Source organism: Heliangelus exortis, chromosome 24 (assembly GCF_036169615.1).
Source record: "Heliangelus exortis chromosome 24, bHelExo1.hap1, whole genome shotgun sequence".
NCBI lineage: Eukaryota > Metazoa > Chordata > Aves > Apodiformes > Trochilidae > Heliangelus > Heliangelus exortis.
The window spans coordinates 930,281-957,569 of NC_092445.1; the positions used below are offsets into that span (position 1 = coordinate 930,281).

Below are 27,289 nucleotides of genomic sequence, written 5' to 3' on the forward strand. Positions count from 1 at the left end.
AGCAACTGTTGGGACAAAATGATGAATTTTATTCATTTCAGAAACACTTAAAATACTTGTTTCATCCAGCACTGAAACCTCAGTCATTTGCTTGTGAAGCATTGATTTTGAACACTTTGATGTTTTTTTCATCATTTAAAGCACCCTTTCCTGTAAGTTCAGAACATGGATATCTTCAACTTCAGCAGCCTTTTTTGGGGTTGGTTTCTTTTTTTGTTTGGTTTTTTTTTTTTGGTTTTTTTTTTTTATTTTATAAAAAAAAATCTAAATAAGCCTCTTTTGCACTGGTTTTACTTTAAATTGAGCTCACAACCAAGTAAAATGTGCATATTCACTGTGTGTGAAGTGCAAGGGCACAGCCACAAACTTTTTTTTTTTTAACAAAATATCATTTTTTAAATTGGGCCATGTACTCAACACAGCCTCCTTACATTCAGCAGTTTTGTACTAAAAATATGTCTGTGCAGGAAAGCCCAGCATAAATTTACATATGCTACAAAGTTTTACACTTATTTACATGGCTCTGTCTTCCCTATGAAAACACTGGAACACCTGCCACAAGCTACTGGAACTTCAAACAATTATTACAGGGTAACCAATTCAAGAGCAGCCTAACTACACCTATCTCACAATTTGAAACACTTGATACAAAAATGCATTTCAGAATTCATGAGTGCAATGGGAAAGCTTTTTTTTTTTTTTTTTTTTTTTTTCCTTTTTTTTTTTAAGGTTTTGGCAGTCATCTGGCAACAGTGTCACTAATTGTTGGCACAGCCTGACCTGTCACAATTCCCACCAAGCTCTGCTAGAGCTGGAGAGGCAGTTCTGGGTTTGATGTTTTCTTCCAGAAAGAAGAAATGTTTAATTTTTTTCTACTTTGAAGAACAGGCACCGATTTGTCTCCTAGATCTCAATTTTAGTCACAGGCTTGAGATGCTTGTCCAGAGTGCCAAGTAAAGCTCAGAGGTGTAAGGAGAACCTGGTTAACCTGGTGCTGAGGTGGAGGTGTCTCGTGGCAGAGCTGCAGATGTCTAAGAAGCAAATGTTGAGAGCAGCAAAGCACCTGGCTGAAGCTTTCTGTACAGGTTTTGTTTCTTTCCAGCCAATGCTGTGTCGTTAGGTAAAAGCTGATTTTCTAAAGCCAAACTAAGAAGTAGCCACAATGCCAATTTTGGGAAGCAGTGCCACTTACAATAAATACACTAATGGTGACTGCTCTGGGTTTGATTAGATGAGGATACAAAATATACCTATTTCACAGTGAACACAGCACACAATTTTTGAGGTAAAACATGAGGGGAATGTAAACTTCCATCCTCTTCTCAATCCAAGTGACTAACTACATGAGGCAAGCACATCTGGTTCTGTACATCTGCACTTCTGAAGTCAGGAATAACAATTCTCAAATTTGAAACCCTGTAAATTTAACTAACTTTAAAAATATGAAAAGCTAAGTCTCAAGCCTGGACTTTAAGTAATGTTTTAAGCTGAAATGTCATCATTTCTTTATCAGAAGGTTTAAAAGAAACAGGTACCCAGTGGCTTGGTGGCTTAGGAAGAACACTTGGTGAGGGTGGCTCACTGAACTTTGCTCCAGCATAGTTCTGGTTGGGTTGAGGTGTGAAAAAGAGACTGCGATTGGGTAAAGCAGGACTCCAATTCTGATTATTGGGGAAATGAACTTTGTTCTTTCCCCCTTTTTGCATGGCCTGCCATGCACCAGGTGATGAGTTGCATCCATGGCCTCTTTCTTTCTTCATATAGGTCTTCACCTGTGAATTCTGGTCTTTATTCTTCTGCCTGGTTTTAAGTTGTTGATGGTTCTTGGTGGTATTTCTAGCCTGGGGAACTGGAATGTCAAATCTTTCTCCACCACCCATCTTCAACTTAAATGTCACCTGTAGCAGGGGCACAAGTCAGTGGAGTTTAGATTATTACTTTTCTTTCTAAACAGAAAATATTTGAGAATTTTCAGATTCTAAGCAAGGGGACTGAAATCCATCTAACAGACTTTTATACATTGGAGATTGTTTCTCCTTTACTGCACTTAACAATAACTAAGAAATTAGCTGATGGGTTTCCAGGGCAGCATAAATCCTCAGTGGGAGGTTACTGACTCTGAGATGGTTTATCCTTCAGGCCTGTACCCCAGCTTTGTGTGCCCAGTTATGGAAACACCAGTCCTCTAGGCACTGTAACTTCTAAACACACTGCTTATCTCCTCATTAAATGATGTTAGTGGAACAACGTGAAAGCTGTGCTGCTTGCAAACTACAGTGCCACATTTAGGGGATTAGAGTTTAATCAGGAAAGAGCCAATCTTGTCACACCTAACGATCTGGGCAGCTGGCACTGAAAAGGCCACTCCCCAGTTTTCTGGTAAGTCCAAGAATTACTCAGATAAACCCAAAGGGAAGTGAAAACAGCTTCAAATAAAACGTAGCCATTTACAGCTGAACTCCAAAGCAGCCTGCAGGATACTATCACACAGTACTTGGCACCTTCATGCTGACTCACCCTACAGAATACAATTCTTCTCCCACCCCATTTACCTTTCAGTTGTCTTCTCAGATTCTACACTCTCCAACTCGTGCCCCTTTTCTTGCTTCCAAGCCTGAAAGAGTAGGTGCTGCCTTTTGCTGGACTCCTTCCTTTGGCTGGGAATAGAAGTTTTCATGGGCTGATTTGCTGTATTCAGCCAGGCAGCCGAGCCCAACATCAGATTCTCGGCACAGAAGCTCCAAGGGAGAAGTCCCACTGCATAAATGAGAATAAAGGTTGAATTCAGCTTAGAATAGCAACTGTTTCCCTTTAATTAATAATAAAAAAAACAACAACAACTAAATTCATAGAATTAATAGTGTATTTGTTATTGATAATATACTTTAAACTTGGAAAAAAAAAAATCAAAAAAACAGAAGACAGTTTCACAGTTTCTCTTAGTATTTCATAAAGCATAGCGCTTTTACCATTCTCTATATGAATCTTAACTATATTAATAGGCAAGCAAGTCCCTTACACCTTTTTTAATAAGGATAAAAAGTCAAATACCATGGAAAATACTCGGGAATTAACTCTCGGGGAAGGAGCGCTTCAGCCGTATCACTTCTAAGCACAAAGAACCCCTCCCTTCACACCACCCCCTGAGCACCGCCTCGCTCTGTGCCAACGGGACAGAAAAGCGACAGAAAAGGGACAAAAAGGCACCGCCCGGAACTGCTGCGCACAAACTGACTCCGAGCGTCCCAACTCGAAACCAATCGCACCCACAAACCCTCCACCAGTCACTACAAAAGAGCTCCAGTTTTAATCTGTCAGTTGGTGTCTTTTGGTGGGTTTTTTCCCACCTTCGTTATCTAAGTAATAAGTCTGGCAATAATTTCCTGTTTAACCCACGGCTCATCTACTCTTTCAATCTCTTTAAAAGACTTTAATCTTAAAGCACTGCAATCTGTTCACCTCCCCCTAATCCCTGTGTCACTCTGAATGAAAAGTCACCACCACCCCAAGTCCATCTCTCCCCGAAAGTTCCTGGCAGATCCGCCCCATCTCCATTTCCTTGCCTCGTTCGCCTCTAAATCCCAGGGCCGACGCAACGCCATTAGCACCACCCCAGCTGCTCTTGATCCTCACAGGCTCGGCTCATCCCAGAGCTCCGTCTTTCCGCCCCTTAAACTTTCTTTTTTCTCTTAACTACACCCCTCGGTCCCTCATCCCTCGGGGAACCGGGAACCCTCCCGTCTGCACTCCCCCAACAATGAAGCCGCCCAGCGAGCACAACATGGCGGCGGCAGCGCCCGGCCCCTCCCGCACCGCTCCTCCCTTACCGACTTCTGTCCGTCCCGTTCTCTGGCAAGCACGGACACACACACACACAGAGACACGGGGCCTTGAGGCACCGACCCCCGCTGCTCCTCCGCCGTCACTCTCCGACACCCCCCCCCCGGAACAGCACAGCCCAAACCGCTCCACCAACTCCTGTCGCTCTCCCTCTCTCTCCCTCACACAAAATGGCGGCCGCTCCTCTACGCCACACAACAACCTCACCCTCCTCCCCCCCGCCCCGCCCGGCCTCAGCCAATAGGAGCGCGTCGGCAGCTCTCTCCGCCAATCAGAGCTCAGGGGGCAGAGTGGGCGGAGCCTCCGTTTGAATCTCCTCAGCGCAGGGCAGCTCGGGAGCGGCTTGGGGGTCTTTGTCCGGGGGTCCCTGTGCCGGGCACCCCCTCAGCACAGCCCGGGGCTCCGCTCCACAACCCCCCGGCCAGCCAGGCAGCTTCCTGACCCCGCCTTCACTCGGAAATTAGCACAACAAAAGGTGGGGGGTGACCGCGCCAGCTGCCGCTTGGGCCCTTCAGAGGGGGGAAAATAATGAACGGCAGCGAGAAAAAGAAAAACCGAGACAAGGCCTCTCCGGCTCTCAGAGTGTCTCCGGGAGCTGGGGTTCACTGAACAGCGAACAAAGAGGAAAATCCACTAACAAAGAGGAAAACAACAGCCTCGCGGAGATCTCGCCACAGCTTTCAGATCGCTAAATGGAGTGTGTCCTCCTCAAACCCAGCACAGGCAATTGTTTCATATTTCTTGATATTTTAAATTATTAGAAATCATTTAGAGGTATTTTCAATGTCAACAGGAAGGGAAAAGCTGCCACAGGTTTAAAGTCTATAGTGGGAAGGGACTGAAACCGGCAGAGCCCCTGGTGTTTGTGTTCACATTTTCCTGTTTTGCCTCAAGGGATCATTTACACCGAAACCCACAAAATTCGGCCTTGGCCATGGACGTTCTGAGGGAAAGTTACACACACAAGAAACCTGCACACTTTGAAGAAAGCTCCTGTTCCATGACCAGCACTCAAGGGTCAGTTCAGCACCGGCACTACATACAGGGAAATGAAGAGAGGGGGAAAAAAAAAAAAAAAAAAAAAGAGAGAGAGCAATTCAAATGAAAATGGAGAGCATCCAATTCAGTTTGATCACCACCAGGCTGGGTAAGTCCTTAAAAACAACACGTCAGCATCCAGAGATTTTGAGATACAGACTGACACCTTGAGTTCACTGAAGTACCCTGCATATTTAGCTACAGAAAGGAAAAATTACTCCTTCCTCTTTTGTCTGTAAACCATTTACAACAGAGATGACTTCTGACTGTCCAGCAGCTAGAATTGCAGAGCTCTGACCCCTCAACAGGGTCTTCAGGCTCTAGGACAAAATAAACACCCCAAAGAGAAGGAGCATTTTTAAGAAGTGTGTCCTTCATTATGCAGTGTTGCTGAAAAAGACACAGTATGTTTTAGAACACAAGATGTGTTGACATAACCAAGCCCAGACCTTTGTTCATGTTCTTTATTGTACCTCTGCACAAACCAAGCCGAGATTAATTTGTTTTCCTGCCTTTGCTGTGTGTTTCTTGGCACAATGTTATGGGTAAGATCTTTTTAGGTGCTTTCATTTAGACAGAAGACAACCTTGTCTCTTAAAACCAAAACTAAAGCCTTGAAATTCCACTAATTATCTCAGACAGCTCTCCTATAATGCATATCAGCAGATGTTTGCTTTGCTTCTGTCTTTAGTGTGCTTATGTCTGCTAAAACAGCATCTCCTCTCAGTGAGCGTAGATGTTTTTAGGTCAGGACATGTCACTGAGATTTTCCTGGCTGCAAATGTGCTCTCTTGTCTGAGGAGCAGAACAGCCATGTACTTTTCAGGTCAGATCAAGGATGACACAAGCTCTGACAGTTTTTCCTTACTATCTTTTAGATAGTTCAATAAAACATCTTGTCTTTTAGATTTGGTTTTGGGGTCAGTCTTTTTTTTTTTTCCAATGGCCCCCACACAAATCTTATTCCAAAGCCTCAGGAACTCCACTCTCCTCAGTCCCTCTCTGTGCTGCAGAGGATGTGACTTTGCTGTACCTTGGTAACAGACTCACTGATCTCAGCTCCCTTACACCTTTCCTACGTGCTCTTTAAGTCACTGTACGTGGGTTTTTCCTATTGTGCAAGTGTCTGCTCAGTCTGGATTACTCTGCTTCCTCCAGGTAATGCAAGACTGACAGCAATAACAACCAAGTCTCCTCCTGTTCCCAGCAAACCAATTTCTTCAGCAGGTCCCACACTGCTCAGATCCTCCTCTCAACCCTCCACCATACTTCTGCTGCCACAGTGGCAACAAGGCAAGGTTTTCCCTGGCCACTATTATTTTCTGTTTAGCATCTCCATTCCCTTCCTAAGGAATTGTTAACACCAGCCCAGGGAAACAGCTCCATCTGTGCTGGCATTGCAATTTGCACAGAACTTCCAGCAAAGTCCCCAGAGCTTCATTAGCCCCAAACAGAAGTGCTTCCAGCTGGGAGTGAGATGGATCAACCCATCCACACATCGGGTCATGGCAGAGGACTTAGTGGAGCCACCCAGTGAGGGTGCTGCAGGAAATCAGGCAGCACAGATGAATCATTTGTTAAGTCAAGAGTGAGCCATGGCCCCAGTTTTATTCCACAGGTGATGAGTTTCTGGGGGTGCCTGGTTCTGAGATCCATAAAAAGTAAACACCTTGGGGTTACTAAGAATCCCATGACCCACTTGAAACTTGTTAAGTGTTTCCACCTGAGCCAAACATTAACCAGGGTAACAATCTAAGGAAGTTTTCTTTGTGTCAGAAATGTATTGAATTTGTATTTTCTTAAAAATATGCATGATACAGTAACATTTAGAATATGTTTTATTCTCTTTGGCAGCAGACCCCAGCTTCTCAATCAAATAAAGCTCATCAGGAAAGCCACAACAGTGATCTACAGGAACCAGGTGGGTATTTGAATCTCTCCAGAGTAAATAGAGAAGAGGTACATATCTTGCACCCTAACAACTCAATAACACCATATATTTAATTGCTTAAAGCTCATTATAAGTTTGTTGTTAAATAAAGGAGAGGCAGCATAAAGATACTTTCTGTATAAATTGTAGAAATTCAGTCAGTGTCCAGCAGTACCTTGGGCTGCATCAGCTCCAGGTTAAGATTTGCCTTTTCTGCACTGCCCAACAAACTCAGCACCAAGGGTGAAAACCCCACAGCCACACAGAGCTCACTGAAGAGCAGTTATCCCAGCCCTGAACATTATGGCCCGAGGGGATTACAGGGTTTGTGCTGAAGCAGCTTCATTGCAGCTGATGTCTGAACTTGGTAAATAAAGGCACATCCAGGCATGACTCCCAAGTCACACCCTGAAGGTTTTTGTCTCAGCCACTCCCTGTTCAGTTCCACACCAGAACCACGTCACACAGACCTGCAGGAGCCTTCCAGCCCATTTCAGTAAATACACCTGGCTTGGATCCCATCAGCAGGAAAAAACATTTCCACCCTCTACCCACCAGAACAAGCAGAGGTGATTATCCAGCAGGACAGCTCACCCCTGGCACAAAGGCAAACTCCTCTGCCAAGCCCTGTTCTGGTCACACAACCTGTGTTACACAGGAGAGTAAGCAGGGTTTTTTTTTCTGAGCATTTCCTCCAAGAGCACCTTACAAAGCCAGAGTGGCTCTCTGGTTCACACCTGATCAACACAAGCAGTGCCTCCACCCCCAGCCCACTCTGGGCTGCTTGTTTTACCAATTTTGCCCCACTATACCCCAAAGCCACAAGCTCTTTACAGTCTCATGTTTGTTCTTGCACAGAAAAACGTGTCAGTGTCCTTTGAGACAGTGCTTTATCTATCCAGCAGTCCCTGATGCCTTTCACCTTTGTAGTGTTTTCCACACGAGATCCAGAGAGAGGCTGTCAGAACTCCCCCAGAACCTCCCAGCCTTAGCAGCATCGAGCCTGCCCAGGTCCCAGCCGTTCCCCAGCACCCAGCAAGCAGAGGAACCCCCCTTTTCCCAGCCAGGGGCCAAGGGGAAGCACTGGGGTCCCAGTTCTGCCCTTTCCTGAAGCTTCCGCAGGGCGATGGCCCCGGAGTTTCCCTGGAGAGGGCAGTCGAGCATTGCCCGAGGCAGGTGCAGAGCTGAGCTGCTGCACAGCCACAGGAAAAGGCAGAGGGGAAACTGTGAAGCAAAGATTTGGAGAGCAGGAGCTGTCAGTGCTGTTCTAAACCATCACGAATCCACCGAGTGGGGGAAGAGGGATTCAAGCAGGAGGGAGAGAGTGGCAGGATACTGGAATAGGTTGCCTAGAGAAGGTGTTGATGCCCTTCCCGGGAAGTGTTCAAGGCCAGGTTGGATGAGGCTTTGTGACACCTGGTCTAGTGGGAGAGGTCCCTGCCCATGCAGGGGGTTGGATCTTGATGATCTTTAAGGTCCCTTCCAACCCAAGCCATTGTGTGATTCTCCATGATTCTAGAATTGAGATCCTGCCTGGGAGAAGCTGGGTGGTGGTGTTGGGATGGGGCTGGGGAGGAGGCTGCAGCTGCTCTGTGGGATGGCAGAGCCCTGAGGCAGAGCTCGCTGCTTCTGGAGGCAAAGGAGCATGACCACTACAGCTTGTGTGGTCTTATCCAGCCACAATTCCTTTGGGATTTCGAGCCTTGAGTAACAGGCAATGTCCTCCCTGGTGCTCTGGTGTCCCCTGCCAGCTCTCCCCACTTTCCCACCCAGCAGCACAACCTGCACAGCTCGGGGCTGCTGGGGATGTGATTCACTGCCAGGAGAACTGAGAGCAGAGACCTCAGCTCCTGCTGCCCTGGCTCCTTCATGACCACAGGGGCAGGGTTCTGTAACTCGAGACATTAAGCATTTTCCTTTCCCTTCCACTTGCAAAGAGAAAATCACCTTACACTTCTGGAATCAGCAGAGCACGTTTGGCTACAGAGAAGTGGTTTGCTCACTTCCAGGGGCACAGAGAGGTGGGGTTCTTGCTGTCAGTGAGCAGCAAACAGACAGAGGGCAGATTCCTGAGCTTCCACACAGCCAGGTGTCTCCTGAGTTTTCCACTTCTGCCTCCTAACACTTTTCTTTCTTCTCTTCTTCCACTTCCCCAGAGAAATCAGGAAAAGACCCTAAATGTATCAAACACCACGGGGACATGAAGGAATGGGAGGGACTGAGAAAATAACTTCAGCAAGAGGGTGGTTGTGAGATGTGGCAGAAGCAGAACACGAGCCTCAAAGGGGAAGTGGGGAAGGAAAGAAAACCTGACTCATGTTCACCAGAAGAGTTCAAAAGAGAGCAAGCAAGAAACCAGAAGGAAGGATTTGCACTGCTGGATTTCCAGCCTGAAGGAATAAAACAGAATGTGGGAAAAGCCCAGGTGAAACCAGAAGTGATGGGAAAGAGAGGGAAGCAGGAGCCCAGCTGCATGAAGTGGGAGCTGGAGGGATGGGAATCCCCCAGGCACCATCCCAGCCCATGAGAGGAACAGGATGAGGTGAGTGGTTTGTGTGTGCTAACCCCTGGGGATATCCTGCAGCCAAGGATCCTTTTCCTGACAGTCAAACACCTCATCCCTCCCCAGCCCACAGACACAGGGGAGCTGAGCTGTGCAGGATTTGCCACGGGGAGATTCCAGGTGTTCCTCTGGATAAACTGTGGTGAAATGGATCACAAAGGGTGGGGAAATTGTTTTGCAGGATGAATGTGTTCCTAAGGAGAACATGAAGGGTAAGTGATCAAATAGCAGCCTGCAGACTTAACCTTTGCAGCTGGTTTTTGGGAATATGAACATGGGATGTGTCAGAGGAATTTCCTTGCCTCCCAAGCATGGGGATGGGATGATGCTGAGCTCTCAGGCTGCACGAGTCAGTGTTTGTTACAAACCCACATCTGGTGCTTCCAGTGGAGTGGAAGAAGCTCTGCTTTGCCCTGCTTTGTACCCAGGGTCAGCAGTTGTTTCCAAAATACTGGCAAACCTTCTGCAAGTAAAACATGAAGCCACATACAAACTAAAATAATTGTAAAGCAAAAAGTGTTTTTATTTTTCAGCAAGTCAATTGTGCAAGCCTTAATGAAAATTTTTGCATACCTCACTTCCCATGTTCATATCAGTTGATCACTTAAGACATTTTATTTTATTGTAAAGATCAAATCTCTCCAAAATTTGTGGAATTAAATATTCAAGGTCAGCACTTTCAGAGCACAGCAGACATATTGCACTGGCTGATTTCAGCAGGAAAATTTAATTTACATTATCTAAGCAACTGATAAGTTAAGTTAGCAATCACAAGGCTTCTGTGTAAATGAAGAAATCATCCCAAGCAATATCAGAAATGGGGCTGCTGAGTGCAAGGCAGTGTAAGTCTGACAGCTGAAACCAATCCAGCAGTGCACTGGACAGGGAAAGGACTTCTTCACTTGTAGATTAAATTTCCATGGAAGCAGGAAGAGGTATTAGGCTGGAGTGAGTGGGCTCAGAAGCAGCTCTAACAGGGGGAGGGTTTTCTGCTGCTCTTGGGCAAACTTTGCAGCCAGTGAGGCTGCATCAGAAATATGCTGCATTCCCAAATGTCTTATCTGCATTTTGTTCCTAACTGCTGGACTTGTTCACTCAGCACATTGCCTCCATTTGCTGCCTCCTGGGGCCCTGCTATTGTTATTGGTGCTGTCTGGGGGTTTCTCCCTTGCAAGGGGTGAGGTTTCCATTACTTTATTTTGGCAGAATATTCCCCACCCTAGGAGATTCTGCTTGCAGGAGACACTTTGCTGTGTTAAGAGGAGAATCAGTCCTGTGCAGAGCCCCAGAAAATCCCCTGCAGCTTCCAGGGACCCAGTCTGTGCCTCCTGGCTCCAGAGGAGAGCCAGAAGCCCCTTCTCTTTTTCTTGCTGAGCTGAAAGAGCAGCCAAGTGGGCATGGAACCTGGGCTGGTTGTGGTGGGGATCCACAGCCATGCCTGGGGCTGTAATTCCCAGGGAGGTGGAGATGCTGCCCCTCCAAAGGGGGTTTCCATCCTGGAAATGGGATTTGCCCCCTGGAGGATGCTGCAGATCAGCTCTCCCCCAGGGTCCAGGCAGGGGCTGGCTTGTTTCCCAGGAGCTGAAGCATGCAGGAGGCAGTGGGCATGAACAAAGGGTTGAAGGAGCCCATCTGACAAGAGAAAAATGTCCCCTGGGCAGGAGAAACCCTGCCAAAAAAAAAAAAAAAAGAGGGACAGACAAGGAGAGTGGCTTTTGGCACTGCCCATGTTTTCACACCCTGGAGCCTTTGCAGAAGAGATGTTGTGCAAAGCTTTCCCTCACAGACACAGGAGATGGAATTTGAGGGAGCTCAGTCCAAACTGCAAAGAGATTTGTCCCTGTCATTCTGCCTGAGACACAACAGATGTGGGAACAGAGCCTGGGCTGTCTGACTGACTGCTGGGAGCCCAGAGCAGTATTTTGGACCTGAGGCTTATCTGAATTATCTCAGCTGAATGGAGAGGGCTGTACCACAACACTCAGTGCAGGTTTTTTTTGCCACTGCAATCCAGTTCTCTCCCCAAACAACACAACTTGAGGGACAACATTTTTCTGGGCTCCACTCTCTTGCCCAGTGCTCAGACCACTTTCCAAGCTCCTAAATGTGCTCCTTGGATATTGCACAACTGCATAAATTGAGAACTTCAGATGTTCCTGGGAGTTAATAGATAGAAAGGAGATTCTGGAGTCTGCTTAATTAAGAAATGTCTTAGTTTGGATGCTAGAGTTTTGGCTGGAAGTTTTGGATACTCGAGGAGGCATTTACTGTCCAGGTGGCCCCTGGTGAGCCCTGAGATATATCCAAGTCCATCTGTCTGCTAAATCCATCTCTCTGGGGACAGAGATGTTGTTAGGTTTAATAACAGCAGTTAGAAATGACTGCTGCCCTTGGAGTGTTTGTGTGATGAGCTGGAGGAAACAAGAGTGCAGAGATTAGAGTGCAACATCTCCAGTCCTGTGTGATTACCTCATGCCAGAGCCTGATGTAAGAGGAGGGAGCCTTGCTGCAATGCTGACCCACATTTCAGCCCAAAGTCCAGGAATCTTCCAGGCAGACATGCCAAGAAATCCAAATCTGGCTGTGATGTGGACCCCGTGTCCTGCAACTGCTGATGTTCAAATCCTGACAGGCAGGAACAAAGTGTGGGGCTTGTGCCCTTCCCCCTGACCTCCTGGGCAGCATCTCCAGTGCTCAGGGGTATTTTGCAACTCCTGCAAAACAGTGATGGGTGCCAAGGGATGGAGGAATCAGAGGGGAAGGAAGTAATGCAGACAGGGTTCTTAGGCTCAAGTGGTCAAACTCCTGCATGTCCCTGTTTTTATATCCAACCTGCCTCTAATATTTATGTTAAACAAAGGTTTTTATCACTCACAGCATTTGGGCTGTGGAGCTGAAAGTAGCTCTCCCTGGGCTGTTTTCCTCTTGCTTGCCTCCAAATGGAGGGGTGTGCCCAAGTGTGTTAAATTTGTTGCTCATTGTGCTCCTGTAAGTCCCCTTCTCCTTGGTCTTTTTCAGAGCATCCTAAGAAGTGCAGAAGCAGCAGAAGGGCTCTCTGCAAGCTCCTGGCTCCAGTTAATCACAATGGATATTTGTAAGGTACAGGAAAACACCTCCAAATGCAGCATGAACACCACAGAGTGCTTCATGGTCCTCAGCACAGGAGCACAGAAGATAAGCATTGCCACACTGTGTGGCCTCCTGGGGACACTTTGCATTTTTGAGAACTCTCTGGTGCTGTACTTGATCTTCTCCTCCCCCAGGACCAGAAGAAAACCTTCCTACCTCTTCATCAGCAGCCTGGCCCTGGCTGACATCCTGGCCAGCATCATCTTTGTCTGCAGCTTTGTTAACTTCCACGTTTTTAATAAAACTGATTTCTCTAAGGAAATATTCCTGCTGCAGCTGGGGGGGGTCACCTCCTCCTTCTCTGCCTCCCTGAGCAGCTTGCTGCTGACAGCCCTGGACCGCTACATCTCCATCAGCCAGCCCTGCAAGTACAAACTCCTCATGACAAGGAAGAGAGCGTGGACAGCCCTGGGGGTGCTCTGGGTGACATGTGCCACCACTGCTTCCCTGCCCCTCCTGGGCTGGAACTGCTGCACGCTGGATTCCACCTGCTCTGAGCTCTTCCCCTTTGTGGATGACAGTTACCTCTCCAGCTGGATCTGCTCCATCGTGGTGCTGCTGGGCTGCATTGTCTGTGCCTACACACACGTGCTCTGGAGGGCTCACCAGCACGTGGCCTCCATGGAGAAGAACCAAGCACAGGCAGGGAAACAAAACACCAGGATGAGGATGGATGTGATGCTGGCCAAGACCCTGGTGATGGTGCTGAGTGTCCTGGTGCTCTGCTGGTCTCCAGTCCTCATTCTCATGATCTACAGCATCTTTGCCAGGCTGAGCAATCACCTGCGGAAGGTGTTTGCCTTCTGCAGCACCCTCTGCCTGCTCAATTCCGTGGTGAACCCCATTATTTATGCCCTGAGGAGCAAGGAGCTCTCCTCCTCCCTGAGGATGTTTGTTTCTAGGTTCAGGAGGAAGCTGAAGACCTCTGAGGAAAGCCCAGGAGCAGAGAGCACCCACAGGTCCTCAGTCATAGAGACTGTATGTGAGGACATGCAGGTAACTTAGGGAGTCAGGCTGCCAGGAACAGCCTGGATCACTTGACTTTTCCTTTTCTCTTCTTATGGAGGTTCTGGGAGGTGAAGGAGCAGATGCCTGTCACAGACCCAGCACTGCTGATGTTATTCTTAGGTGCTGGGACATAAAGTTCCCAGGCAACTGGTCCCCAAGCTGCAGGGATACTGGTGCCATGTCAGTGTGCCAGCCACGAGGCAGCAGACAACACCCTGCCCCAGAACAGCAGATCCTGAGATTTTATGACAATGATTCCTCCTGCCTGGCCTCCTGCCTGCCCACCAGTCACCTCCCAACCTTGTATTTTCCTTATATTCAGTGTTGTCATACTTAAAATCATTGAAAATATCACTAACCTGAAGGAATAACACTCCATAGACCTCCAGTTTCTCCAGACATCCCCAGGCACCATGAAACTCTCTCTGAACACCTGAAGCTGCTGCAGGTACCTGGGGGTTGTTGGGGAAGATGCAGATGGTGTCTCTGGGCAGTCCTGGCTGACTGTGCCTCACAGCACTGAGGGTTGTGCTCATCTTAGCAACTGATTGTTTCTGGAAAATGGAAATGCTCTCACTCTGGCTACGGGACTGCCATAGATGAGGATTTTGGGGTGGAGCAGACCCCACAGGCAGCATTTTTCTGTCAGCACACATGAGGAAAGCTGCATTGTGCCAGGCAGGTGCTTGTTGGATGTTATACATTTAAATATTAAAGCCATTTTTCATCCTTTTCTTCCATTAATCTCTGAGGCAAGAAAAAAATATCTCCAGGCAACAAGCTGAAGCCCAAGCTGAGGTAAATACTTTGAGCACGAGAAACTTGATAAGATTTTATTGTTTTGTGGGGTGTTTTTTTTTTTGCCAAATGACACAAACCCTGCACCTTTGGCTGCTTGCAAAACCTTCCTGGAGAGCAAAGTGGCCCTTCGGCCCCAGAAAGCTGTGTCAGGCTCCTGAACTGGTGATGATCCCATCCCAGGGCCCAGCCCCAGCTTCCCAGGGAACACACCGGGCCCTCCGGAGCGGTTCTGGAGCCAGGGCCTGGGGCCTGAGAGGGAGAAAGGGCTCAGGGAGGCTGAGCTGCTGTGAGGCCAACCCAAGCCCTGGCCCCTCCTGGGGGCTCAGGCGGCAGGGAGAGGTGCAGGGGCGGTTACAGAGGGGCAGGAGTTGCTAAAAGGAAAAGACAAAGTGGAAGGAGCGCTGCAGCCTGGCTGCCCGGCGCACTGCAGCCTCGAACCCGCGGCCCCCGGGGCGGCCATGGCGGCTGCCGGCCCGTGCGGCGCTGACGTCACTCGGGAAGATGGCGGCCGGGGCGTTGTTCTGTCTGGCGGCAGCGCTGGGACCCGTTTGGGCCGCGCCGCGGTACCGCCCCGACTGGGCCAGTCTGGACTCCAGACCCCTGCCCGCCTGGTTCGATCAGGCCAAGGTGGGGGTGTTCGTGCACTGGGGGGTCTTCTCCGTCCCGGCCTGGGGCTCTGAATGGTTCTGGTGGCACTGGCAGGGCGAGCGCCGCGCAGATTACCAAAGCTTTGTGCGGAACCGGTACCCGCCCGACACCACCTACGCGGATTTTGCGCCCCACTTCACCGCCCACGACTTCCAGCCCCGCCAGTGGGCACAGCTCTTCCAGCGGGCTGGTGCCAGGTCCGTGCTGGGCACTGGCAGGGGTGGTCGAGGCTCCTGAGGGGATGGGGTGTGGGTGCGGGGGTCCCTGAGGGGGATGAGGGGTCCCTGAGGGGATGAGGGGTCCCTAAGAGGGATGAGGGGTCCCTGAGGGGATGAGGGGTCCCTGAGGCGGATGAGGGGTCCCTGAGGGGATGGGGGAGCTGTTTCGGGGGATCTGTGTGAGGTCTCTGGTCAGCGAGTGGATGGAAGAGCCGTGTCTGGGGGTTCCTGAGGGGATGGAAGGGCCTGGAGAGGATGGGGGCCATGTCTGGGGTCCTCAGAAGGATGCAGGGGTCCCTGAGGGGAGTGAGGGGCTGAGTCTGGGGATCCGGGAAGGTCTGGGGTCCCTGAGCAGTGCTGGAGATCCCTGAGGAGTGATGCCCAGCGTGCTGAACTGATGGGTCTTCCTACTTCTAAGCCTCAGTTGTTCATTCTTCTCCAGCATTAAAAGCCCATTAAAAACCTGTTATTCTTGTAGTTGCTTCTAATTTTTAAGGGTAATGAAAGAGAGCTCCTCACAGCATCATGGCTCAGGCCCTTGCTCTTTAGTGACTGTGTTTGCCAGTGAAGCTGGGCAATATCTGAGGTAATTCCTTCTCCATCCTGACTGGGTGCTTTTTTCTCCCTCAGGTACGTGGTGCTGACCACAAAGCATCATGAAGGCTTCACCAACTGGGGGTCACCTGTGTCCTGGAACTGGAATTCTGTGGATATAGGGCCCCATCGAGATCTTGTAGGAGAGCTGGGAGAAGCCCTCAGGGAGAGGTATGGCACTGTTCCTTTCATCTGTGTGCATTGAATGCTCCTGAATGTTCTTGACAAACAGCAGAAAACAAGTTTGATATGGAAAAAGGAGTGCTGGCAAAGTGCTAGTGGGAAATAAGAATGCCAGATAATTAATCTGCCACTGGTTCTTAATCCTTCCTGCCAGCCTCACCCTTTCCTCTGTGTTTTCTGTCCTTTAGGAACTTACACTATGGGCTGTATCACTCCTTGATGGAGTGGTTCAATCCACTCTATCTCGCTGACAAGGAGAGTGGCTTCAAGACCCAGAACTTTGTTTTAAAGAAGACCATGCCAGAACTTTACGATCTTGTCTTAAAGTAAGAGTTGCAAACAGAAATCAGGAGCATTTCCTGGTTTCAGTACTGTAGAGAAAGATGCAAAGTGGCTGCAGAGAAGAGAGGGGACACATGTTAGTTTGTGCCTGGGCAAATCTGATTTGTGGGAATTAGAAAGGAGGTTCATGTGTGCTCTGGGGACAGTCTACCTTGTAGAATAAGGTAAGGACAAGTTTTTCATGCAGAGTGGAGCCAGCTGCTTAGAGCAGAGCAACTTCCTGTGAATTTACATCCTTGCTTCCCCTTTCTGACAAAAATATGAGGCTTGGACACATGTTGCTCAGAATGGCTGCGCTCCCAGGGCAAGAACGTGCCTAATAACTGCCTCTGAGATGCAGCCTTGTGGTTTCTTTTAAGAATTGCATCCTTTCTTGAGCTGTAACCAACACTTTTCTTTGCTTGCTGCAAGAACCTCCCTTAAAGCTTTGTCCTTAAAGCAGAATGTGATGGCAGAAACCTCCTGGGGTAACGCCAGGCAGGAGGAAGAGGAAGCAAAGCTCTAGACTCGAGCTCTTCCATTGTGCTAGGAGAAAATCAGCCATTTGAAATAACATTGATCTCTCTGCTAGGTATAAACCAGACTTGATCTGGTCGGATGGAGACTGGGAAGCTCCGGGGTCGTACTGGAATTCCACCTCCTTCCTTGCCTGGCTTTATAACGAAAGCCCCGTCAAGGTATCGCTTCCTGCTGGGGCTGCGTGGTGGGGATGGAAGGTCTGGCAGCAGTGAGAGGTGAACCTGATCAAAGCACAGACCCTCGTGGCAGGTGCCAGATGGGCTTTATTCCTGCACCAAATCAACCAGGAGGTCCCACTGTGCTCCTGGGAGAAGGCTGAGGTGTGCTTTGCAGCAAGTGTGTGAGAGGAGGCCAGGGGCCTTGTCTCAACTTCTGCCTGAGAGAATGATTCTCCCAGAGAGGATTCTGCCCTCTCTGGAGGATCATCTCTCTGTCCACTGACTGCACAGGGGGGTTTAAGGCCTTGCTGCCTCACTCAGATGCCTCTGCTAACTGAGAAGGGATGAATGCAAGAGTCCGAGACAAACCATCCTCCTTACTGAGCTGAGTTTCTTCTTTCAGGACACTGTGGTTGTTAATGACCGTTGGTGCAAAAACTGCTCCTGCCATCATGGAGGCTTCTACAATTGTGCTGACAAGTACAAGCCAGGAACCCTGATGGCCCACAAGTGGGAGATGTGCTCCTCCATTGACAAACTTTCCTGGGGCTTTCGAAGCAACATGAACCTCACTGAGTTAATGAGTGAAGCAAGCATCATCAAGGTAAGACCTGAAATCAAAATAACAGCTGTGGTGGAATTACTGGGAGGAAGAGATTCCCTTCATCCTCCTGCTTGCAAAAAGAGGTATTGTGTCTATCATACCATCAGGCTGGAGTGGAAGGAGCAGCTGATGAGAACAAAGCCTTCCTCATGTTCCTGTGTTGTCAGAAGATAATTCAGGTTGATACCTTGGTTTATCTATCACAGGAGCTAGTGCAGACTGTGAGTTTTGGAGGCAACTACCTTCTCAATGTGGGACCTACAAAAGAAGGGGTGATTGTTCCCATCTTCCAAGAGAGACTCCTGGCCCTTGGGAGGTGGCTGGACACCAATGGGGAGGCCATTTATGGATCCAGGCCATGGAGAGTGCAGATGGAGAGGAGCACAGACACGGTTTGGTAAGGACTCTTTAGCTCCTTACCATCTGGGCTGGCACTTCCTGAGTTGCTTCTTTCTTATTCTGAAATTTGGTACACTCTGAAGTGTCACCATCAGGTGCAGGTGGTGCTTAGGTAATATCCTACAACTGGAGTACTCAGTGAGCGCCCCAGGGGGTTATCTAGGGAATATTTTGCATGAAAAAAGAGAATGAAAATCAGGACTTTGTTCATATTGCTTGATTTGGAAAAAAAAAAACAACTCTTAAAAAATCATTTCATGCTGCTGCTGTCAGAAGTGTGTAAGCAGTGATCCTGGCTGGTTTGAACTGCACAAACATGGTTCTTCTAAACACACACAGTTCATAAATATATTGATAAATGCTTTGAAGCTGTTATATGATAGTACCAATCACTGCTGCCCAGCTGTTAGATTTATACTGACTGGGAGGGAATAGCCAGTCAAGAGCCAGAAATGCTACAAAATGGAGCTGAGTTTTCCTTTTCCCCACGTGTGTGCAGCCACAGTCAGGGGCAGGCAGTGTATCTGCTCTGCTGACCACAACCTGGGCCAGGGCAGAGCAGCAAATGACTTGTGCTTTTAGAAGGCACTCGTGGACTTTGTTTGGGTTTCATCAACCAGAGCTGACTGGCTCAACAGTGAGTCCAAAGTGGCAGTTTTTGGAACGAGGGGAAAGTAGGTGACCCCTGTGCAGTGCCAGCAGGCAAACTGGGGTTGTCCTGCTGGCTGGGAAGGGTCAGGCTCAGGTTTGGTTCTCTCTTTTATGGAGCAATTCACCTTGCTGAACTCTTGCTCTCACAGGTACACTTCTAAGGGCCCAGCTGTCTTTGCCATCTTTCTGATCTGGCCTCGGGACAACGTTTTGGAGCTGCCCTCACCTGTTCCATCCCCAGACACACAAGTAAGGAACTTGGGGGAAAAAAAAAAAAAAAAAAAAGAAGACAACGCACCCTGAGAGCCCCCCTTGGGCTGGGAAGGCCTGACCCAAATTTAATTGGAAACTGGGGAGAATGTGGGAGTTTTCATCCCATCCTTCTTGTTCTGGGGTGCTCTGGTCTCCCTCCAGATCCTGACAGCACCCCAGGTTGTTCTCCAGGCTTTAGCTCTCTGCTCAGCACTGGAAATGGGGTTGGATTGGTCAGGACAGGCTCGGGGTTTGCCACAGAACAGGCAGAGATGCTTCTCCCCCAGAGTCTCTCAGTCCTGTTGACACGTGGAGGTGAAGTAAATCCCAAGGCTCAGCCCCTTCCCTGGTGTTGCAGCTCCAGTTCAGCTCAGGTACACTGACCCAGGAGTGACGCAAATGCCAGAGTGCCCTTTGCTCTGGGCAAACAGAGAGAGAGCTTTCTCAGTAAAGAACAAAACAAAACAACAAACTACAGTCAAATGTTTGTCCCCAAAACATCCTCCTTACCTTTTGTGCACTGTGGGTGATGGGTAGGGATGTGCAGGGCTGCTTGGGGGGGTGGGAGGTGCTGGGCAGAGGTGGCAAACGGGGGTGTAGGGGTGTTGGAAGGGAAAGTGCCCCTGTGAGCTGCACCTGAGTGTGTCCCCTGCCCTCCTCCCCAGGTGACAATGTTGGGTTTTGGTGGGACTCTGGAGTGGCAGATGTCCCCAAGGAAAGGACTGCTGATAACTCTGCCCTACATGCTCCCATCTCCTCTGCCTTCCCAGCCTGGATGGACTCTCAGACTTGAGGGTGTGAAGTGATGGCTGCAGGGTGAAAGCAGCAAACCCCCCCCTGCTTTTCTTTTGGATTGGGTCTAAAATGATTTTTCATTTATTGTTGAATAAATTGTTTTTCTCTGAAGAGAATCTCTCTTCTAAGCCCTTCTGTCCATGAGCAGTCTGTGTGTCTGTGGCCCTCGTTTGGAACATTCCCCAGCAGGAAGCTGGGACTCTGCAGGATCCTTTGCAGTATCCTGCCAGGATGGGACAGCCCAAGAGCCAAACATTGGCACTTGGAAGGTTTTCTGATGTAAAGCTGAGTTCCTGGGCAGGTGTCACTGTGTAGGCTGCAGGAGCAGGTCCTGCCACTTCCCTGGCTTAATTACTCACTGAAATTAATTTGATACTCTAATGTGTGGAATCCATGAGGCCTTGCACGTGGTGTCTTGTTCTCACGAGGACCAACCACCGTGCACTTGCATACAAACAGGTGCTGGGCAAGATGTGGTGGGGTGACTTTGGTATTGATTGACATAATTGTGATCAGGTATTTCCTTTGTGTTCATCTCTGATGGAAGCTTGTTGTTTGTTCTGAAGACAGCAGCTACAGAAAGTGAGGATCTGGTCCAAATCCCTTCCCAAGCTTTTATTTCCATTCTGGTGGAGACAGCTGTGAGCAGAAGGGTTTGTTCTGACATGAATTTAAGTGGGAAGCTGCCCCTCTGCACTGAACCTCTTGTCCTCTGCTGCCTGGAATTCCCACTTTCCTGAAAAGGGCTGGACAATATGTACATGAATGATGAAGCCCTTCACAACAGCACGAGTTTGAATCAGAGAATCCTTCAGGTTGGAAAAAAGCCCCTTGGGACCATGGAGTCCAACCATCATCCCTGCTCTGCAAAGCTCTCCCTAAACCACATCCCCCAACACCACATCCAAACAACCCTGAAACACATCCATCCATCCATCCCTCCATCCATCCATCCATCAATCCATCCATCCACCCATCCATCCATCCCTCCCTGCTTCCCTCCTGTCCTTGGGCTGATCCCTGGCACCTCCTGATGGGACATTCTGTGTCCTCCCGTGCTTCAGGGTTGTTGTGAAGGCTCCAGGGTGTTGCAAGCAGGTTGTGTTTGGTTGTGTTTGGTTGTGTTGGGTTGTGTTTGGTTGTGTTGGGTTGTGTTGGGTTGTGTTTGGTTGTGTTTGGTTGTGTTGAGTTGTGTTGGGTTGTGTTTGGTCGTGTTGGGTTGTGTTGGGTTGTGTTGGGTTGTGTTGGGTCGTGTTGGGTTGTGTTGGGTTGTTGTGTTGTTGTACACCCCAGGGTGGTTGTGGAGGCCCCCGGGGAGCTGCCAGCGGGTTTGATTTTGTTGCTGTAGACCCAAAACTGCTGAAACGCTCCCAAATTCGGTGCAGGCTGAGCTCCTCCCCACACCCCAGCAGGGGCAGAGCTGGTGTTGTCAGAGCTGTTACCCAATTGTCAAACAACATCGGTACCGACGGAACCCGAGCACCGGTGACAAACGGGGACAGGGGGAAGATTTGGGACAGCAGAGCCCGGTGACGCCGGTGACCTCTGGAGCAAAGAGGGGCACCCAAACCAAACACCCCGTGTTTGTTCAGCGCCACGAGCCAGCCGAAAACCCATCCTATAAGTAGGCAGCTCCCCAGAGGTCCCGCAGTGCCGGTGTCGAGGACCGAACGGACCGGTACCGGGAAGAAAACAAAACAAAACGGGACGGTACCGGGGAAAACATGCCGCAGGTTGACACCGGCTCGGTGTCGCGGGACGGGCAGCGGGGACAGGTATGGGTTGGGACTCTTTTACTGAACTAACGGGATGTGCTGCCACGGTACCGGTACCGGGATCGGCACCCCGTAGTACTGGTACCGGTATCGACGCTCCGTGGTACCGGGATCGGCACTCCAGGGTACCGAGATAGGCACTCCCTGGTACCGGTATCAGGATCGGCACTCCTTGGTACTGGTACCGGGCTCGGCACTCCAGGGTACTGGTACCGGTATCGGCACTCCTTGGTACCGGTATCGACACTCCTTGGTACCGGTACCGGGCTCGGCACTCCTTGGTACCGGTACCGGGCTCGGCACTCCAGGGTACTGGTACCGGTATCGGCACTCCTTGGTACCGGTATCGACACTCCTTGGTACCGGTACCGGGCTCGGCACTCCGTGGTACCGGTACCGAGATCCGTGACATCGCAGCCATTTCCGCGCCTCCCCCTTCGGTGACGTCACTGGGAAGGGGAAGTCACGTGACAGCCGCCCAAGATGGCGGCGTCGCGGCGGGTGCTGCCTCAGCCCTGGGCCGTGTGGCTGCGGGCGGTGAGGGGGAGCGGGAAGGAAGGAGGGGACGGGAGACAACGGGGCTTGGGCTGATGTTGTCCCTTTGTCCCCAGGTCAGCGGCGCAGCGGCGGCGGCGTCCGGAGCCCTCCCGAAGAAGGTGAAGGTGGTGGAGGTGGGGCCGCGGGATGGGCTGCAGAACGAGAAGGTAACGGAGGGGCTGCGGGCCCCTTTGCTCCCCTGCCGGGGTTCCCTCGGCACCTCCAGAAACTCCCTCAGCACCTCCCGAGGTTCCTTCGGCACCTCCAGAAACCCCCTTGGCACCCCCAGAAATTCCCTCGGCACCTCCAGAAATCCCCTTGGCACCTCCAGAAATCCCCTTGGCACCTCCAGAAACTCCCTCAGCACCTCCCGAGGTTCCTTCGGCACCTCCAGAAACCCCCTTGGCACCCCCAGAAATTCCCTCGGCACCTCCAGAAATCCCCTTGGCACTTCCAGAAATTCCCTCAGCACCTCCCGAGGTTCCCTCAGCACCTCCCGGTGGGGCTTTTCTCCCCACCACACAGCAACGCTTTGCTTTTATTTAGATGCCCCTTTTTTTTCCACTTCAAAAGTCGAAGTTCAGGCCGTTTTGGGGTATCCAGGGGTGGAGTGGTTTATTGTGGAAAGAATAAAGTGTTCTGGTTTTTTTTTTTCTTCTTAGAATATTGTACCAACGTCGGTGAAAATCGACTTGATCAATATGCTGTCAGAGACAGGGCTGCAGGTTATAGAGGCCACCAGCTTTGTTTCCCCCAAGTGGGTTCCTCAGGTCGGTATTCAAATGGGATTTAAAGACAAAAATGCTTATTAATAGCTACTAGGCAGTGTAATATTGATGTGGTAGTAAAATATAGATGGTATAATAATATAGGAATGACAGGAAAACCTCCTGCTTTCTCCAGAATCCTTGCTGCCGTGGTTTGTAACTGGGCAAGAAGCAACAAAGCCAAAAGTGGTGATTGCCACATCCCAGCCCTTCCCTTTGGACCCTGCCAGGAGCAAAAGTCCAACCCCAGTGCACACAGCTCAGGGGGGGCTCAGCTCAGCTCAGCAGGGTGCCAGGTTCCCACAATCCCAAATCTCTCTGTTCCTGTTCCAACAAGAAATTTTAAGAAATTTATAAATTTTATTTTACCATTTGCAGCAGTGGGTGTTGTCAAACCTTGTCCTGGTTTCCTTTTGCAGATGGCTGACCACACTGAAGTCATGCAAGGAATTAATAAATTCCCTGGAATCAGTTACCCCGTGCTGACCCCCAACCTCAGGGGGTTCCAGGCAGCGGTAAGGGACGGGAGCACCTCAGTGTGCTCAGGGTTTTGTGTCTCCTCCTAAAGAACATTTCCCCTGTGGAGAAGGGAGGGAGATGCAGCTCTGTGCTGGGCTCCTCTGGTGGTTCCTCTACAAGGCATTGTTTTGCTGGGGAAATAGCAAACTAATAGAAAATACCTTGATATATTTGATATCATAAAAACCCCATGATCTGTTGTAGCTGATGAGGGTGTTTTCAGTCTTATCCACACATCCTGCAGCTCTCCATACAGTAGATGTAGATTCACTGCTGCACCTCTGGCTTCACAGTTCTTTTGAAGACAAACTTGGGTTTGTCATTCTGGATTTGGTGTAGAATGAACTGAGGAAAGAACTGGAAAAAAAAAAACCAAAACATGTTTTATAAAATGTCAGAAGTGTGGTCGGGGTTGTGCCTTGCAAGGGAGATGAGTTGGCTTCAATCCCTTCCTCCTGCTGGCAGGTGGCAGCAGGGGCCAAAGAAGTCTCAGTCTTTGGGGCAGCATCTGAGCTCTTCACCAAGAAAAACATCAACTGTTCCATCCAGGAGAGTCTGGAGATGTTTGATGAAGTGATGGCAGCAGCACGGACAGCCAACATTCCTGTGAGGGGGTGAGGAGCTCCTCCTGCCCCCCTGGCATCCAGCAGCTCGGGGGGGCAGGGGGAATTTATCCCTTTGGGATCCAGCCCGAGCAGTGCTGGGGAGTGGGATTTATTTTCAGCTTGGCCTTTTTTTGGAGGGGTGTCTGCCCACCTGGGTCAGGGTTGGTTTGGAAGCAGCACCACACACAGGTGGTACCAGGTGCTGCCTTGGTGCAAGGCTCCTGGCAGCTCACACTCTCCCAGATGGATTTGCCCTTCCTGTAATTAATGTCTCCAGCTTTACTACCAGGTGATCCAAAGGTTCCACAAACCCAACAGTCCCATCTGCTCTTGTCTTGGCAAATTTTTCACATCCGGGGAAGAAGTAGTTGTTGAGTAGTTAATTGTGTGAGGAGCTTTGTCCACTGGAGCGATTTTTAGAACATGAAATTAACTCTCCTGTTACACAGAGCATGCAAAATGCAGCACATTAGTCCTGACTAACCTGACCACTGCAGCCTCACTTCAGTTCTCTAGCTAAAAGTGCATATTTCTTTTAACCACAGGTACGTTTCCTGTGTCCTTGGGTGCCCCTATGAAGGGAAGATTTCTGCTGCCAAAGTTGCAGAGGTGAGTTCATTGTAACCATGACCAGAATTTCTGAGAGGTTTTTAGCTCACAGGTGTGAATTGGGCATTGGGGAGGGGGAGGATGTGTCCAACCACTTAACTGAAGAGTGGGGGAAGGCTGAGGAAGTTGGACCCTGCTGGACCTGACCAAAAAAGGGAATTCAGGGAGCTGTGGGCACCTGGGGATTTTTGATCCCAGAGAAGAACCCTCTGGCTGCTGTGTTCCCATCCCTCTGTCTCCACCTCGGGAGCTGGCAAAGCTGCCTTTTCAGTGGAGCACCTTGGCTTTTGGGCAGGTCTCAAAGAAGATGTACTCCATGGGGTGCTATGAGATTTCCCTGGGTGACACCATCGGCGTTGGGACCCCGGGGAGCATGAGGGAGATGCTGGCAGCTGTCATGAAGGAGGTGCCAGTGGGGGCTCTTGCTGTTCACTGCCATGACACCTACGGCCAAGCTCTTGCCAACATCTTGGTAGCCCTTCAGGTAGAATTCTTGCTGTTCAGCATCTTCCCTGGGGTGCCAGCCACACTCCTGACCCCCAGGCTGGTCCTTGAGGAGGAGTTCCCTGACTGAGTTTCCTTTGCAGATGGGTGTGAGCGTGGTCGATGCTTCCGTCGCCGGCCTTGGGGGCTGCCCCTATGCCCAGGGAGCCTCAGGAAATGTTGCCACAGAGGATTTGGTGTACATGCTGAACGGGCTGGGCATCCACACGGTGAGTGTCACCAGCTGAGCCCACACCAGGGCTCTGGTTGGGGTTCAGAGCTCAGCCCAGGGAGCCTGAGTGGGGTGGGTGCAGCTGCAGAATCACTCTGGCTCTGCCTGAGGGCCTTGTCCTGCCACCCCAATCCCCCACAGCCCCTCTCCTGCCACCCCAATCCCCCACAGCCCCTCTCCTGCCACCCCAATCCTCCACAGCCCCTTTCCTGCCACCCCAATCCCCCACAGCCCCTCTCCTGCCACACCAATCCCCACACACCCCTGGGACCCTCCACTCCCCCCCATTTTTCATCTCTCTCCCATTTGACCCTGGCTCAGATTTATACTAATGAGCAGCAGCACTTCAGGGCCTCATTAGAGCCCTCCAGGCTCCCTCACCCCCTGCTTGTCTCTCCCAGTTGTTACTGGGCAGCTTTTCATGGCAGAACTGGTGCCAACGTTGTGTCCCTGTTCCCACAAAGGGTGTGGATCTGCAGAAGCTGATGGACACAGGCACCTTCATCTGCAACGCTCTCAACAGACGAACCAATTCCAAGGTGTCCCAGGCCTCCTGCAGACTGTGACCCTGACCCAGTTCCTCCTTGGGTCAAAGAAGAAAAAAAAAGGATCTGGTGCTGCCTGGGTGTCCCCTCCCTTCTGCAGCCCCTGCTCTGCAGTGCTCTTTCCACACTCAGCACTTGAACTGGAATCTGTAATCCACCAGAATCTGAAGAAATGTAAAGAAAAAACCTAAGTCTGTGCTCAGCCTTAACCACTTGTCTGAGAGAAGGGAGGACGTGGCTGAGCTGAGGGAGAAGCTGCACCCCCTGGCACCAGCTCAGCACAAAGTCTGGTGGCATCTGCCTCAAGAGTGTGTTACCATGAGCCACCAGAACCAGGAAACCATCACATCAACCATCAGATCAACCACCACATCAACCATCACATCAACCATCACATCAACCATCACATCAACCATCACATCAACCATCACATCAACCATCACATCAACCATCAGATCAACCATCACATGAACCAACAGCTTTTCCAGTCAAAGCACAGCTCCAAGTCAAGCTCAACCCTTCTTCCCTTTTCTCTCCTCACTACAGATTTTAAGACTGAAATGGAAAGGGGAATCCTTGGACCTTCTTTCTTAGCATTTAGGGGGTGTAATCAAGGGCTGTATCTGTTGTAAGATACTTCTAAGTACTAGGAATAATAAACACTTTATTTAATATTCTTTAATATTTAATATTCTATTTAATATTAGGAATTTGGGTTAACCAAACCAGTTCCAGAGCTTTTGCTGCAGGTTTGGCTCCCAAGTGCCTCTTTCCCCAGCACTCCATGTGCTGCATCCTCCCCTGAGAGCAAAGAGTGAGAAACGCCCCTGGTGGCCCCTGAGGGAGAGGTAAAATCATTATTAGGTAAAATAATGAGGTAATTATTAGGTAAAATCATTGGATGAACTCTTTGTTTGTGAGACCAGAAACAGCACACGAGCCCTGCCCCTCCCGGGGCGGGGGCTGGGTTGTAGCTGTCCCTCCCCTCACTTAACCAACCCGTAACGATTCAGTAAGGAACTGACACTGAAATGAGGCAGAATCGGGGAAATTGGGGGGGGGGTTCAGTGCACCCGTCCCGCCGCCAGGGGGCGCTGCAGCCCCCTCCCCCCCCCCCCAGGGAAAGGAGAAAAGGCCAAAAATTGGAGATTTTTGTGATAAACCCAGAGCCGGAGTGTCGGGGGTGCTGTGGGTGGGGTTCCACGGAAGGGTAGGGTTCCACAGGAAGTTTTCAGTGGTCACTCTTTGCAGTTTTTTGCCAGGCCCCTTTCTGTGGAATTTTGGATGGGAATTACACAGCAGTGGGAGAGTGGCTGAGGGGCTGGGGGGGGGCTGAACTCTGGAGGTTTCAGCCTGTTGGGGCTGTGTGGGTTGCAGTTGGTAAACCAGGAAAGGCTCATTGATTCCAGCAGAATTTCTTTGTGTGAGGGGCTGGGGTTTTAGGGCAGAGATCCTGTGAGCTCAAGTGATGCCAGAGGTCTCTGGAGAGGTGGGGTCTGGTGTGAGAGTCTTACTTTGCACCCTTCCTGAGTTGTAGAGACACAG

At 50.0% G+C, this 27,289-nt stretch overlaps 4 protein-coding genes across 7 annotated transcripts; 3 read left to right on the forward strand and 1 right to left on the reverse strand.

The window, feature by feature from the left end:
• Window positions 1-221: 221 nt before the first annotated feature.
• On the reverse strand, window positions 222-4,009 carry PNRC2 (proline rich nuclear receptor coactivator 2). The gene is made up of 3 exons (XM_071767949.1): window positions 3,828-4,009; window positions 2,553-2,757; window positions 222-1,898 (listed from the first exon to the last, which is right to left on the reverse strand). The coding sequence occupies exon 3, from the start codon at window positions 1,878-1,880 to the stop codon at window positions 1,458-1,460; it is 423 nt and encodes a 140-aa protein (XP_071624050.1). The 5' UTR covers window positions 1,881-1,898; window positions 2,553-2,757; window positions 3,828-4,009; the 3' UTR covers window positions 222-1,457.
• Window positions 4,010-4,120: 111 nt separating this feature from the next.
• Window positions 4,121-14,251, forward strand: CNR2 (cannabinoid receptor 2). 2 transcript variants are annotated; one of them, XM_071767947.1, is made up of 4 exons: window positions 4,121-4,987; window positions 6,733-6,799; window positions 8,965-9,350; window positions 12,390-14,251. In XM_071767947.1, the coding sequence occupies exon 4, from the start codon at window positions 12,456-12,458 to the stop codon at window positions 13,503-13,505; it is 1,050 nt and encodes a 349-aa protein (XP_071624048.1). In that variant the 5' UTR covers window positions 4,121-4,987; window positions 6,733-6,799; window positions 8,965-9,350; window positions 12,390-12,455; the 3' UTR covers window positions 13,506-14,251. The 2 variants fall into 2 exon arrangements, with proteins under 2 accessions (XP_071624048.1, XP_071624049.1); XM_071767948.1 differs by having other exon boundaries at window positions 6,736-6,799.
• Window positions 14,252-14,804: 553 nt separating this feature from the next.
• On the forward strand, window positions 14,805-19,788 carry FUCA1 (alpha-L-fucosidase 1). 2 transcript variants are annotated; one of them, XM_071767935.1, is made up of 9 exons: window positions 14,805-14,936; window positions 15,012-15,154; window positions 15,806-15,940; window positions 16,141-16,278; window positions 16,866-16,971; window positions 17,375-17,575; window positions 17,782-17,972; window positions 18,775-18,874; window positions 19,543-19,788. In XM_071767935.1, exons 1-9 carry the CDS (start codon window positions 14,811-14,813, stop codon window positions 19,681-19,683), a joined length of 1,281 nt encoding a protein of 426 aa, XP_071624036.1. In that variant the 5' UTR covers window positions 14,805-14,810; the 3' UTR covers window positions 19,684-19,788. The 2 variants fall into 2 exon arrangements, with proteins under 2 accessions (XP_071624036.1, XP_071624035.1); XM_071767934.1 differs by having other exon boundaries at window positions 14,811-15,154.
• A 1,333-nt stretch (window positions 19,789-21,121) lies between these two features.
• HMGCL (3-hydroxy-3-methylglutaryl-CoA lyase) lies at window positions 21,122-26,426 on the forward strand. 2 transcript variants are annotated; one of them, XM_071767687.1, is made up of 9 exons: window positions 21,122-21,447; window positions 22,059-22,151; window positions 22,647-22,754; window positions 23,171-23,266; window positions 23,736-23,884; window positions 24,421-24,484; window positions 24,780-24,968; window positions 25,072-25,197; window positions 25,664-26,426. In XM_071767687.1, exons 1-9 carry the CDS (start codon window positions 21,397-21,399, stop codon window positions 25,763-25,765), a joined length of 978 nt encoding a protein of 325 aa, XP_071623788.1. In that variant the 5' UTR covers window positions 21,122-21,396; the 3' UTR covers window positions 25,766-26,426. The 2 variants fall into 2 exon arrangements, with proteins under 2 accessions (XP_071623788.1, XP_071623787.1); XM_071767686.1 differs by lacking the exon at window positions 21,122-21,447 and adding an exon at window positions 21,858-21,984.
• Window positions 26,427-27,289: the final 863 nt, after the last annotated feature.

What these genes read in the sequence shown, in the direction of transcription:
- PNRC2 (XM_071767949.1), bottom strand. Translation starts at nt 1,880, where the DNA reads ATGGGTGGTGGAGAAAGATTTGACATTCCAGTTCCCCAGGCTAGAAAT.
- CNR2 (XM_071767947.1), top strand. Translation starts at nt 12,456, where the DNA reads ATGGATATTTGTAAGGTACAGGAAAACACCTCCAAATGCAGCATGAAC.
- FUCA1 (XM_071767934.1), top strand. Translation starts at nt 14,811, where the DNA reads ATGGCGGCCGGGGCGTTGTTCTGTCTGGCGGCAGCGCTGGGACCCGTT. An exon ending in ATAACGAAAGCCCCGTCAAG is followed by an intron (nt 16,972 to 17,374) that starts GTATCGCTTCCT and finishes TTCTTCTTTCAG; the next exon opens with GACACTGTGGTTGTTAATGA. An exon ending in AGGAGCACAGACACGGTTTG is followed by an intron (nt 17,973 to 18,774) that starts GTAAGGACTCTT and finishes TTGCTCTCACAG; the next exon opens with GTACACTTCTAAGGGCCCAG.
- HMGCL (XM_071767686.1), top strand. Translation starts at nt 21,931, where the DNA reads ATGGCGGCGTCGCGGCGGGTGCTGCCTCAGCCCTGGGCCGTGTGGCTG. An exon ending in CTGCTGCCAAAGTTGCAGAG is followed by an intron (nt 24,485 to 24,779) that starts GTGAGTTCATTG and finishes GCTTTTGGGCAG; the next exon opens with GTCTCAAAGAAGATGTACTC. An exon ending in ACGGGCTGGGCATCCACACG is followed by an intron (nt 25,198 to 25,663) that starts GTGAGTGTCACC and finishes GTTCCCACAAAG; the next exon opens with GGTGTGGATCTGCAGAAGCT.